At 42.6% G+C, this 12,963-nt stretch overlaps 1 protein-coding gene across 1 annotated transcript; it reads right to left on the bottom strand.

Moving 5' to 3' along the window:
- Positions 1-940: 940 nt before the first annotated feature.
- PDZK1 (PDZ domain containing 1) lies at positions 941-7,610 on the bottom strand. Its single transcript, XM_009953656.2, has 8 exons — positions 7,401-7,610; positions 6,838-7,090; positions 5,740-5,876; positions 4,277-4,472; positions 3,815-4,011; positions 3,143-3,337; positions 2,034-2,333; positions 941-1,015 (listed from the first exon to the last, which is right to left on the bottom strand). Exons 1-8 carry the CDS (start codon positions 7,608-7,610, stop codon positions 941-943), a joined length of 1,563 nt encoding a protein of 520 aa, XP_009951958.2.
- Between the last annotated feature and the right edge of the window lie 5,353 nt (positions 7,611-12,963).

The following is a 12,963-nucleotide window of genomic DNA, read 5'->3' as shown; positions in this document are numbered from 1 at the left end:
ATTCAAGGTATAAAAGTAAATTTTATTCACGTGACTTAAACTTGCAACTTTCCATAGCCGCTCTCCTAGGCTTTGTTTATTTAAAATTGTTCTGGAAAATAAATCATAGGTGGTAAGAGTAAGACCTGGGGGCTAGGGAGGGGCAGGGGCGCAAAAATAGCCACTCTAAACAATTTATTTCTGTGTTGCCTTTGGTGTACAGCAAGGAGGCAAAGTACATAGCAGCAGTATTACAGAGCCATTTATGTCACATTCCAGTCAGTGTGGTGGTGACTTGGAGTTAGACAAACCTGCATGACTGAATTGTGTACACTGTTCTACCTACCGTGATCCACAATGGTGTGCAGAGGAGAGAGAAGGGGGCTTAAACGTCTTGGGTTGTGAAGTTAGGTTAATGTTTGAAAGAAATTTCTACAATGTTAGCAGGAGAAAGGAGTGTAATGCACCAAGTGTATTGGCGTATGCCATTTTGCAGCAGTTGGCTATATACTTAGAGCATGGAAGAGTCACCACAGAGATTGAGTTGATGGACTTGGATTAGGGGGAGAACCGCCTCTCCTGGGAGATGGGGAGAAATCAGTTGCACTTTATGAAGAGCTTATCCTTAAAAGGCTAAGATGCTTACCAATCTAAAAATCATTATTTTCTGCTGGAGAAGCAATGATATACTTCTAGCTTTTTAAGACTTTACAGAAGTAAGTGACTAACTGTCCGCTTTACAAGGCAGAAAGCCAATGGGGTACAACTGCAGTGCGTTAAGTGAATACAAGTTACACCGAGGTGTTTAATTCAGGCAGCTGCATTTCGGCAAGAGATTGCAGTCCTTTACAGGTATGGCACTCCTAGGAATAGCCAAGCTCTGGGAGATGTAGTAGCAAAGCATGATTGAAGAAAGAGGGTTTGGAAGGTTTCTCTTTTCTTCTTGGCATAGTTTGTCTCCTCACAACTTTGTGTCGTCATTGTCACTGTCTGCTTTTGTAGAAGCAGCCGATTGTGAAGAGGAGGATGAGCTTGCCTGCAGAGGAGTAACAAATACGTTCTGATTATTTTTAATTTGTAAACAAGCTTGATGATAGTCTGCAGTGTTATGAAGGACTTCTACTTTCATCTGCACTAATCCTGTACTTGTTTGGATGGCAGAATGAGCCAACAGGTGTGATTTTTTTTTGTTGTTGAAGCGTTTTTTGGTTATGTACATTTAGAGAGAAATTTGTTCAATAGAGGTTTCCTGTTGTTTAATTCCCGTACCTGCTGAATTTGCACCAAAAGTGGTGCTAATGTCAGATCTTCAAAATGTAGCTTGATGACTAAGAAACTTTTGAAAAAACTTGCAGCTGGACATTTGAAGACAAGGCTAATAATGAAAAATGAATAGGACACAGTATTGGTCTTATTCTTCCTTGTCTGTCTCTTTTGTGTGATCAGAAAAGAAGCATTTAAATATTTAAGGCTGACCACACAGAGGGTTCAAAATTACTCTTTCAAGAAGAAATACCTTCCTGCTTTTCTGACTTCTGTCCTACTTCAGATTCCTTCTAATGGCACGAAGTGAGTAAAATCATTTCAGATCAGCACATTTCCTAGAAAATGTCATCATAACCTATCAGTTGCTCTTTCTTCTACAAAATGATCTGTTTTGAAATATTTCACCTGATTGTGCCAGAAATGGTTTATGGTTTTTGGTGTATTTTAGCACTTTTTTTCCCTGCACTTTCAGGATTGCATTGCCTGTTTCCCATCTTCAGTAAGGATTACTGCATTTGGATTATCTTGTTCCTTAAAATCTCTTGTATGTACATCCTTTCTGTGATTTAATCTTGCATTAAACATACTCACCTGTATTATGTGTGAGGGAAGGAAGAGTTGTTTATGATAATCAGACCACAGCTTCCCTTTTAATAACAAAAATTGACTTGTAGAAATCCAGGCTCAAGTTAAAAATCCTAGCTTAGGAATATGTACTAGCTGAAAAATGTTCTTTTTCCTATCCCCTAGATGATCCCTTAACATCTACTTAATGCAGTATTACTCACCCTTTCCCTTGGTTCAGGTGAGTTTCTCTCTGACGCTGACAGATGGTTTTCTGTGTAAGCAGGAGGTTCAGAAGTGTCATGGACTGGATCTGCCATAGAGGCTGTGATGGGAATGTTCTGGCCCTGGAAGTATTTGTAGGCGTCTTTGCTGCACACCAGTAGTGTTAGTCTGTCACCACTATCTTGGATTCTTGCCACCACTTTGTCATAGCATTCATCGATCACATTCACCCCGTTCACTTCCACCAAAAAGTCATTGTTTTCTACACCTGCTGTGTCAGCTGGCCCGTGGCTTTGTACCTGCAAAGGCAAGTTCAGACTGTGATAACTAGCATAAAACTTGGAAAGATGCATTAACAACTGATGGTTAGCTAGGCTACTGTGTTACTGCTTTCCTTACAAGACTGTAAAATAAGCATGGGGAAGGGGAGATTTGTGGGACAGAAACAAATTGGGAGAGGCAATAAGCCTAGACGTAATAAACATGGAACCCGTCAATTTGAGATTTAAGATGCATCTTGACACTCATTATAGAAATGTGGCATGGTAGAATCCTTAAGACAGGTGAAAAACCAATTTTCTTATTATTTGCAGGTCCCTGTCCAGTAACTTTAAAGTTAACTTCACTACATTTCACAGATTCCTTAGTAATGGGTGGAACCCCTCCTCTCCAGAAAGCTAAAGTCACAGACTTAATTTGAGACAGTAGAGGTTGGACTTTTGCCAGGTGTGGAATTCAGAGAAGGGGGGTAGAGTGCAATGAAGGTGTCTCTTACATTTAAGATATTCCACAGTCAAAAACCCCCCATTATTTAAAATACTAGTTTTAGCATGCCAGCCTCGTGAATAAAAGCAAAAATGAGGCAAAAGCTGGATTCCCTTTCCCTGAAGATGTCTTAACAGAATGAGGAGTGTTTTCTGGTGCTTATTTTTTTTATCTTGGTGCTAGAATGTCAGTCTGACTTTAACAATCACAACTCTTATCTGAGAGCGCTGGAGAAGAGACTTGTCTTTTGTGATTTTTCTCGAATGCGTTTGCAGGACAGAAGGGAGGAAGCTGTCTGACAGACTACTGGAGCTTTCCCTTGTTTGTCATTCTATGTTAGTACCTCATTGATGAACAGTCCAGGCTTGTTCTTGATCATGTTTAAACTGAACCCAAATCCACTAGGCCCTTTCACCATCTTGCAGATTCTTGGCTTGTGGTTCACTTTCTGCTCGGTGTGCAGCTCCACTCTTTCCTCTGTTTTAGCTGGAGTTGGATCTTGTGCTTTGTAGTAGTATGAGAAGGGGGATATTTGAGCCTGAAAAAAGTGGTAAATAAAATTTTGTTAATATAAACCTTCTGTTGTGAAATCTGCATTGAGCTTTCATGCTCAACATGTTTTTTCTGATGACTCGGGCTTGAGCTGCAATGAAGAACTCTTTGCTACTGATTTCTGGCTGAGTGGAAAACTGCAATGTTGATCTATGTGAGAAAGGAATTCTGTTACTCATTTTGTTCGTAAGTGGTTACACAGCCATGTAGCTCTGAATTTGCTCTCTTGAACTTCTAACCTTTCTTGTGTTCCAGTTGTTCCAATAGTGCCTATAAAAATCTGGAAGAGGCCAAAAATGTAGGTGTTCAGTGCAAGGAAAGTTGCTGAAATATGGGTGTATCTTAGACATTTCCTGCAAGTTGAAAAAGTGTCTGTCAGAGCAGACTGGCTGTTTTTGTTGCCGCATATGTCTCTTCATAATGATAAATTATCCATTCTTAACAGTAGTTTGGATTTTCTTACCAATTTATACATGGCGTCAGTCTCCTTATCCACTACCAACAGTGTGGTTTTTGCCTCAGACTGCTTGATTTTTCCCACTACACCTTCATGATCCAGACCATCCACTCGCTCGCCGTTGACAGCTACTAAGATATCATTGTCTTTGAGACCCACCTTGGCTGCTGGGCTCCCAGAATCAACATCCTTGATTACATGATCTAAGATCAGATGGAAAGAGAGATTGATGCAAAGGCACATGCTTGGTAAGTTTAAAGACATTAAAATGCATGGCAAAGGCTAACTGTCAGAATTGCACTTCAGGTTGAGACCATTTCCCTGAGGTAGCCCTGTTTGCAACATGTCTATAGAGGACTTCTCCTAGATGACCGGTAAGAGAAGCCGAAGAGAATGAAATCTGCAAACCCTGTACAGGACGAAATTGTATAGCGGATGTCATAGTCTGTATGTTAACTTGGTTCTTACCACCAGTATTTTGTTCCATCCGTAGATAAAAGCCATAACCATTTTTTCCTTTCTGGATCTCAATAAGTCGTGGTTTGAGGGGAAGCAATTTTAGGTTGGCGCTCTCTTTGCTCAGTACCATCTTCTGGCTTGTGTAATAGCGGTCTGTTTCTTCATTTGCAAGTAGGAACATAACACGATTTTCAGACTTCTTTACCTGTGATAGTACATGTACAGTCTCAGATGTCACCCCTTAACATCATTTGCAGATACTTCGCTAACTGATGTACTGATACGTAGGGGTGTGTGGGTGCTGTTGATGAATGAGCCATAAGGTGTAGGCCATGCTACTATAAGAGGTTTTTTTCCTCCAGTCAGAAATTTGGACCATGACAAGATCTTGGGCACGTAAGATACAGCATGTATAGGAGGAAATTTTCTGTATTTCATACGGTGTTCCTGACCTCTAGGGAGTTAGCTGTGGAGTGCCATGAGGGTGGCATACAGTGCCAGTAGAATCCAGTAAGCCTCAGTAGATAGTACTTGGCTTATTGAGATGTGGAACTCTACAATATAGACATATCGTGACACCTATACTACTATTTTGGATTGCAGTGACAAGAGTCAAGTTTCTGTCACTCTTGGTCCTCTTCTGTCTCCCTGTATTACTGATTCTGAGAAATTCTGGGTTTGGGGGTTGTTTTGTGTGCTCAACCTCTCCAAATCCATCCTTCTCTTATTCCTTTCTGATCTTAACAGGTGCCCTCTTTACTCATCTTAACCAAGGTCACTCTGCTGCTGACGCCGTAGCAGCTCAACGAAATGCGGGTGTTGCACGGTTCCGTAGTTAGTAGGGTGCACTGAATTGGGATGCTGGAATACCAGAGCATGTACTGCCTGTCTTGTGGCTCTCTGAAATCTCTTCAGCCCCAGCTGCATTTTAGCTGTGCCAATAGTGGAAAGCTGGAAGCCTCATTAGCAGTGGTCTTTGCAGTTGAGGCCAGGTAGAGGAATTACTTGCACAGTAATTTTCATTAGTTTTGGACTACTTAACAGGATAAAGGAACTACTGTCTAAAATAATGAATTTTCCCTGTTCCATGTTAACTGTTTCATCAGAGAGTTCCCCCTCTTCCTGCCCTGAAAACCACATTTAATGACTTGCCCTTTCACCATGAGGAGTATTTCTGGGACTTCTAGGAACAGAGCATGAGTTAGTAGGGTTCCTGGCAGCAGTATACTTCTGTTATTTAAAATTCTTTGGCCTGTCTTGATGGCAGTATTCATTCAGAGTCAGTTCAAGAGGCTGCTTGACAACAGAGCCGAAGCAGAGGGGTACTGTGCTGTGCTGATGATACACAAACAGTAGCTTCCAAGATTTACTGTGAAGCATTCAAATCAGCCAGATCTGCCTCCTCAGTAACCCTGATAGGTTGCTGTGAAAGTAGGCAAGAGCAGAAGATGAATCAGTATACAAACAAGTACCTTTTCCACTGCTTCCTCATGTGTGTCATTTTCCACGTTTTTTCCATTGATTTCAATCAGGCGATCATTATTTTGGACACCAGCCTTTGCAGCTGCTCCTTGTGGCGAAAGCTCTACTATGAATAACCCCTTCTGTCCTAAAATAAATGAAAACTCATTACACAGGGTGAGTCACTGAAATATGCCTGAATTTAATGGTTAAGGAAACTCAGCACTGATGTCCTCAGAGACCTGATCTATGCTTACGTGCAGATTATAGGGGCACCACAAACCTTCCCCATAGACACACCTCTCTCTCTTATTCTGTCCTGGAAAAATCACTGGGAGGCATTTATTCACTATCTGCAGCACAAACAATCTTATTTCTCTGCCAAGAGTGCCAAAGGGGCTGATTAAGATAGCTGACAGGGGTTTGATTCCCGCCCCTGCCCCAGTTTGAAGTGAGGGGCTGCTTTTATTCTTGTTTTATACATTTCATAATTTCCTGTGTTTGGAAGGCTTCCATGTTTGGTCTTTCAGTTATATTGCATTCCAAAATACCCTCTTTAGAGGTGATGCTTTCCAGAAGATTGCCCTGTTCTGTTGACTGGCCTTGGAAGAAAGGCATATGTGGAAGAGGTTCAAAATGCCTTGCTTTCCAAGTGAAATAACTTACAAATCAGGAAAAGGGTTTATCACAGCTGTCTGGAACCTTGTGTGCTGATTCCTGGGGTGGTTTGGAGGAATGGAACAGGACTTAATGTAGCATCTTAAGTGTATATCTGGTATTTGAGCAGAGACTGCCAATTTGGTTTTGGTAAATGGGCTTAAATAACAAGCAGAAAATACCTTTTTTTTTTTAATATCTTTTCCCCACCGCATAAGAAATGTGGTCCTCAGAAAACCATACACTGCGTATGCTGTAGAGAAACGGACTAGAGATGGATCTGAACTCATCTTGCTGCTTCTCACTTTCTTTCTGTTAGCAAGAGCAGTTTGTGTGTCCCCATCAGCCCCCATGTGTTAACTGTGGTTGCCTCTATCCCTGCTGCCATATATAGATAGATAGATATATGTATATATATACACACACACCATGTCTTCTTCCCAGGCTCTCACCTTCTGTGGTTTTGAGAGAGAAGCCATAGCCTTTCTCTTCCTTCACTAGGTAGCAGAGCCGGGGTTGTGGAACTGCAGTGATTGCTCCGTTGGCCATGGGTGGTGGGGACTGCTGCTCCTGCTGCTGTCCTGTTGACACCTTTTGACCCAGCTCTTCCAAGTTCACTCCCTCCTTTTCTGCCTTTTGATAGGATGCATCGTCCAGAACAAGAAGTACAACAGAGTTCCCACTGTTTTTGATGATCTCCACCACCTGTAGTAGACAAGGTGAAATGGCAAGCAGGTGCTAGAGTGATTGACCTAAAAGCTTTCCCCAGGAAGGGTTGTGCTGTCTGCTCTTTTTGTTGTCTCATCCCTCTGCTTATGCACTGTGGAGGCACCTCAAAGTCATTTCATGCCCATGGTGGGTAATGAATGATGCAGGGAGATACTGAGAGCAGTTGACAGCTCCTGGATTTCCTAGTCAAAGATGCCATAAAAACTGGAAGAGAAAGCTTCGCATAGTGGCAGTGGGTCTGGGTAATGGGGGAGTGGTGTGGATCCTAGACTGAAGAGAGATGTACCTGTGCATGTTCCTCCTTGTCTACCAACACATCATTAACCCTGAGGACTCTGTCTCCATCCTTCAAGCCAGCCTTTTCAGCTGGACTGTTTTTTTCCACGTTGCGGATGAGATGCCCTGCTCTGTCTTTCTCAATACGCAGGTAGAATCCGTAGCTCTCTTGGGGCTTTTTGGTCACTTTACATTCTCGGGGCTGGAGAAAAGAAGTCATCTCTGCCAGACAGGATGGAAAAGATATGTATGAATAAAACCAGTAAGCTTACCTAGATATGTTCCCTCTAAATATATATATTGAGACAGTTTGCTTCAGAATTCTTGGGTTTTGGTTTCCAGGAGATCCAGCTGTGCAAAGTTGATGCTAGTTAACAAGGCTAGCGAGAAGAAACCAATCCCATTTCCCTCTCCCTCCTCACTTTTCTTGTCTCCTTATCTCAAATGAAGTTAAGTAAAATGCAGAATAGGAAGAAAGCAGTTGTCTGCCTGTGATAACATAGGGAAAATTGAGGTGTGGCTTTAACACCAGAATTAAATCTTACAGAGGAAAAATAACAGCCGCACAAAAATACTGGAACACTGTGGGAAAGTTATGTGGCAAAATGGGATTTCACAGAATTGCGGAACGGTTAAGTTTGGAAGGGACCTCTGGAGGTTGTGTGGTCCAACCTCCCTGCTCAAGCAGGACCACCTAGAGCCAGTTCCCCAGGACCAAGTCCAGACAGCTTTTGAGTATCTCGAAGGAGGGAGGCTCCCTTACCTCTCTGGGCAACCGATGCCAGTGTTCAGTCACTCTCCTAGTGAAAAAGTGTCCTTATATTCATATGGAGCTGTCTGTGTTCCAGTTTGTGCCCATTGCCTCTTGTCCTGTCACTGAGCACCACTGAAAAGAGCCTGGTCCCATCCTCTTTGCACCATCCCTTCAGATATTTTTGTATATTGATAAGTTTGCCCTGAGCCTTTGCTTCTCCAGGCTGAACAGTCCCAGCTCTCTCAGCCTTTTGAATATCTCCAAAGACTGAGACTCTATGACTTCTCTGGGTGACCTGTGCAGATGGACAAGCAGGTGGGATCAAGGGAGGACCTCATTGTCCTAACTAGGCTTTCCTGTTCTTAGTTATTTTAGCTAAACCAAGATAAGCTTCAGGAAAAGACCTTGTAACTGGAGTGTTATTGTTAATGAGTGCAGGGTCTGCATCGGAGGGTGGAAGGCAAGGACTATAAAGGAACCAGGAAGACCCTTGTTTCTACTTACAAAGCTTTTTTCTCTTCTAGCTGGTTTTGATGTCTCTGCGACTCAAGTTTTCATACAAAATGCTGCACTTGGTTTATTTCTGTGTCCTTCAGAAGTTACTGGTAGAGTCAAAGTTCTTGGAGCTGTCCACGTTTGCCTCTGAATCCTAAACACTCTTTGATTCTGTTATGAAGAGGAGCTAACAGAGCTATTTCACTTTGGTATATCGTTATATGTGAGACTCAGGTAAGATGAATGCAGGTATTATGAGGTCTAACAAAAGTGTGGAATATTCAGGCATACACCTATATGAATGTGCCATCAGGTAATCACTTGCAGGAGAGGTGATTTAATACTGCCTGGTCTGTGTGGAACAAAACAGAGGAGACAGCATGCTTATATTGCAATTCTCACAGGAATCCTGAAACGACCATAAAGCCTCAATTTGCTGCCTGACTAAAACTTTATCTCCAACCCTGGTGATCTTAGCAGTGACATGAGATGTAATCAATATAAAAATGTGACATTAGGTGAGAAAGGAAAGAAATTAAATTTGGGTTAAAAATGACAGGCTGCTGCAGTAACTGCAGTAGTTTGATTCTAATGATTTCTCAATGAATTTGTGACAACTGGAGCAGAATTTCCCATCAGTGTCTCCAGGGTACTCTGTTGCTTCCCCAGAGAATTTGAGGCTAGCTGGTTAAAGAGTATACCTGATGCTGGGGATTGCTACCAGATTGCTATTAGGCACTGACCTTTGGCCTCTGGAGGTTTTGGATCACATCCTCCTAGAAGCTGTATCAAAGGCACATGTTATCTCAGCAGGCTGGAGAAATGGCCTGACAGAAACCTCATGAGGTTCAACAAAGAAAAGTGAAAAAAAATGTATATCCAGACCATGCAAAACAATAAAGGCTGACTGCTGGCTGGCCAGGAGGCAGCGTTGCCGGACAGCACTCAAGTGCCCAGGTTGAACATGAGTGAGTTGGGTACCTTTGCGGTGAAGCCAGTCAGCTGTACACTGGGTGGTATCAGAATGTAGCCAGCAGGTCAATGGAAGGGATTGTTCCCCTTTCTTTGGCACTTGTGAGACTGCATGTAAGTACTGTCTCCACCTTTGAGCTCCCCAAGTAATCAGCATATTTGAGCTAGTCCACTGAGATGATTTAGGTTTTGGACTATTTAATGTTTAAGGAGGCTGGAAGAGCTGAGTTTGTTCAGTCTTGGGAAGAGAAAGTAAATGGAAGATCTTACTGATGTCTTCAACTGCCCAACCAGATTGTGTGGAGAACACAGAGCCAGACTCTTCTTGGAAGTTAACAGTGGTAGGATGAGAGGCAGCAGATACAGGCTGCATCAAGGGAAATTCCAATTAAAGAGCTGTAAGGGCAGCTTTTCATCTTAGGGCTGTCAGGTACTGGAACAGGTGCCCAGAGAGGCTGTGGAATCTCCATCCTTGAAGACGCTTACCTGGTTGGGGCCCTGAGCAACCCAGTCTAAGTTGGTCCTGTTTTATATGGCAACCAGGCAACCTCCAGAAGTCCTTTCCAACCTAAACTCTATGTTTTCATGATATAATGAAACTCTGGTTTGGGTGATGCATATCATTAGCAGAAATACTGTGTACTGAAAGTAAGCAATAGTTGTGACCAGGGAACAACCCCAAAGATATCTGTCTTGGGAACTCGTGCCAAACATCCATGATGATAGAGGAACAAGACAAATGAAGACAACATCCTGCAGTTGGAAAGTCCAGGTAATTAGCAAACTTCTTTTGTATTTTACTGGAAAGACTTTTTTCTGCCTCTGCTGACAGAAGTCTGTCAAAAGGCCAAAGTTGAGTTGCAGAGATTAGCCATTAATCACAGCCTAATAAATACTAAGAAAGTTCATCTGTTTGCATGTAAATATTTCTTTGCAACTCTGTTTTTTCTTATCTTTATATCACCTGTGTGACTAATGTATGTGGGAACTGGCCTTTTTTTTTCTTTCCCTTTTTTTAGAAGTAGCTGGCAGTCAAATCCTTCCATGACAGCAGCCTACTGCAGAACCACCTCTGTGGCTACCCAGCACTACAGACTGTTTGCTGTTGAAGCTGAAAGTGCATTGTTGAGCTTAGCTGAGCAGCATGTAGAACAGTATGGATGTGTGGTGGGGGTTTGGCACAGATGGCACTGAAGCTAGAGAAAATGGGGAATTTCAGCATGCAGGGATAGAAATCCTGCAAGTCATGATTCACTGGATCCCATTGGTCAGGTGCCTTGTGCTTTTGTGAGTCTCTATAGTTGCACTGGGACTAACTCCATAGGGCAATGGACTGCCCTACTATTGGGACATTGTTTGGAACACATAGGACTGTATTGATCGCAAGTACAACTTAAAGCAGTTTTTCTTGATGAACACTAGGACTCTGTGCTAATTCCTGAAGTTAACATGCAAACCCAGTGATACACAAAGCTGAAGAAACAGTATACTTTTATGGGAAAGATTATTTTTTCATATTTGGAAATGGAGGGGAGGTTAAAGTGCACAGCATGCTACTCCTTTTAATCCATGAAATCTTTATATGCAAAATTACTGGGATCACAAAAAGAAGTTTTCTAAGGGAAGAAGGATTAACAAAAAATAATTTCTTACCTGTATGTCTATGTGGAGCAGCCTTCACAGGAATTTTCTTTTGCTGTCTCTCCTGTAGCTGTACCTATAAGTAAGGCTGGACTTTGATTGGGCAAAGGTTGATTTAAAAGATGATTTATTTAACCAAGTTTCACTGAATATGTTCAACACCTTGATAGGCTGTCTTGTCCTTGCCTGCAGAAGTGCTAATCACATGCATTTCTCAGCAGCTTTGGATTTTGTTCAGCTGATAATTATACTAAAAAACTCAGTCAAGGAGGTCATCCAAGGCAAGTGTGAACTTTGCTCTGGGCAAGAGCCTTCTCCAGCTATAAGAAATGTCTTAAAGGGAGAAGGTTTGGATTGTGGTGGATTGACCTGGGCAAGTATCATTTGACTGCAGATCAAGATGTTACCAGTTCAAATCTCTGCACCCCATGTTAGATACTGAAAAAATGACTGTGATGGGTTAACCTTGGCCAGCAGCCAGATGCCTACCGAGCCACTTTCATTTCCTTTCTCTACAGGACAGGGAGAGAAAACAGGATGAAAAAGCCTGAAGAATTCAAGATAAGGACAGTAACTTGGAGAGAGACAATGAAAAAAAATGGGCTTGTGATTGAGAAGGGTGGCTCTGGCGGTTGAGGCCATCACACATGTGAAACATGCACTGCAATTGAATGACTCGTGAGTAAAGTCTCCCTGGAATAGAGGGAGAGAAGTGGCTGGGATTTTAGTATGGTGAGGGCTGGCAGATTTGCTCTACTGGACCACTACTCTGAACCTGCCAAGGCAAGTTACCATGGTGGAAGCATCTACTGGCTGACTGGACCTGTAAACCATGCCATTGCTTGAAATGCCATCCTGAGCCTTGAAAGTCAAGTTCTGTGTCATGGTACCCCAGAAAGAATTAAGTTAGACAGTGACACTAATTTCTGAACTAATCTCATACACTCCTAGGCCAAGAAACATGTCATTAATTTGGTGCATCGTGTACCTTATCACCCACAAGCCTCTAGAAAGATTGAGAGGTACAATGCACTGTTAAAGACTATGCTAGGCAATGGAAGCAGTGGGACGCAAATTTAGCAGAAGCCACTTGTCTGGTTAACACCAGATGATCTACTAACTGCCTTGGTTCTGCCCAGACAAAGCCCCTACATACTGAGGGAGGAGGTAAGTGGCTGGGGAAGGCGATGTGGGTTGCTCTCCCTTGGGAAAAGGAAAGACTGCTTGTGGGATTGTCTTTGCTCAAGGACCCAGGTGCACTTGGTGGGTAGTGCAGAAGGAAGTGAAAATCTGGTGTGTACCTCAAGGAGATTTATCCCTGTGGCAAAATAATTCATGATTTGACTTGTATGATATAACAAGTAATACAGCAGGAATCACCTGAACCAACGGAGGATGACCCTCACAAGGAACTATGTGAGTGCAGCGCTGACCCAGCCCAAGTGTTCTTGTTGCTCGACAATCCTACACACTGCTTCTCCTGTTCTAAGTGATCTCCTTGACAGATAGGACCAAAGTAACCGACTGTTCTTATGGACATTTGGGGGAGGGGGAGCATGGAATGGGGGGATAATATCTGCATATATGTCAAGGGACAAGGTATAGTGGTTAATGAGGATGTATAAACCTGATCATTGGATGTAAAGATGGTTTAAGTATGTAATATAAGTTGTAAGTGTTGGTAAGAAGGAATTTCAGGAATGCGAAACAG

The sequence above is a fragment of the Leptosomus discolor genome, chromosome 1 (assembly GCF_034619465.1).
Source record: "Leptosomus discolor isolate bLepDis1 chromosome 1, bLepDis1.hap2, whole genome shotgun sequence".
Taxonomy (NCBI): Eukaryota; Metazoa; Chordata; class Aves; order Leptosomiformes; family Leptosomidae; genus Leptosomus; species Leptosomus discolor.
This window is presented reverse-complemented; position numbering and strand designations above follow the sequence as displayed.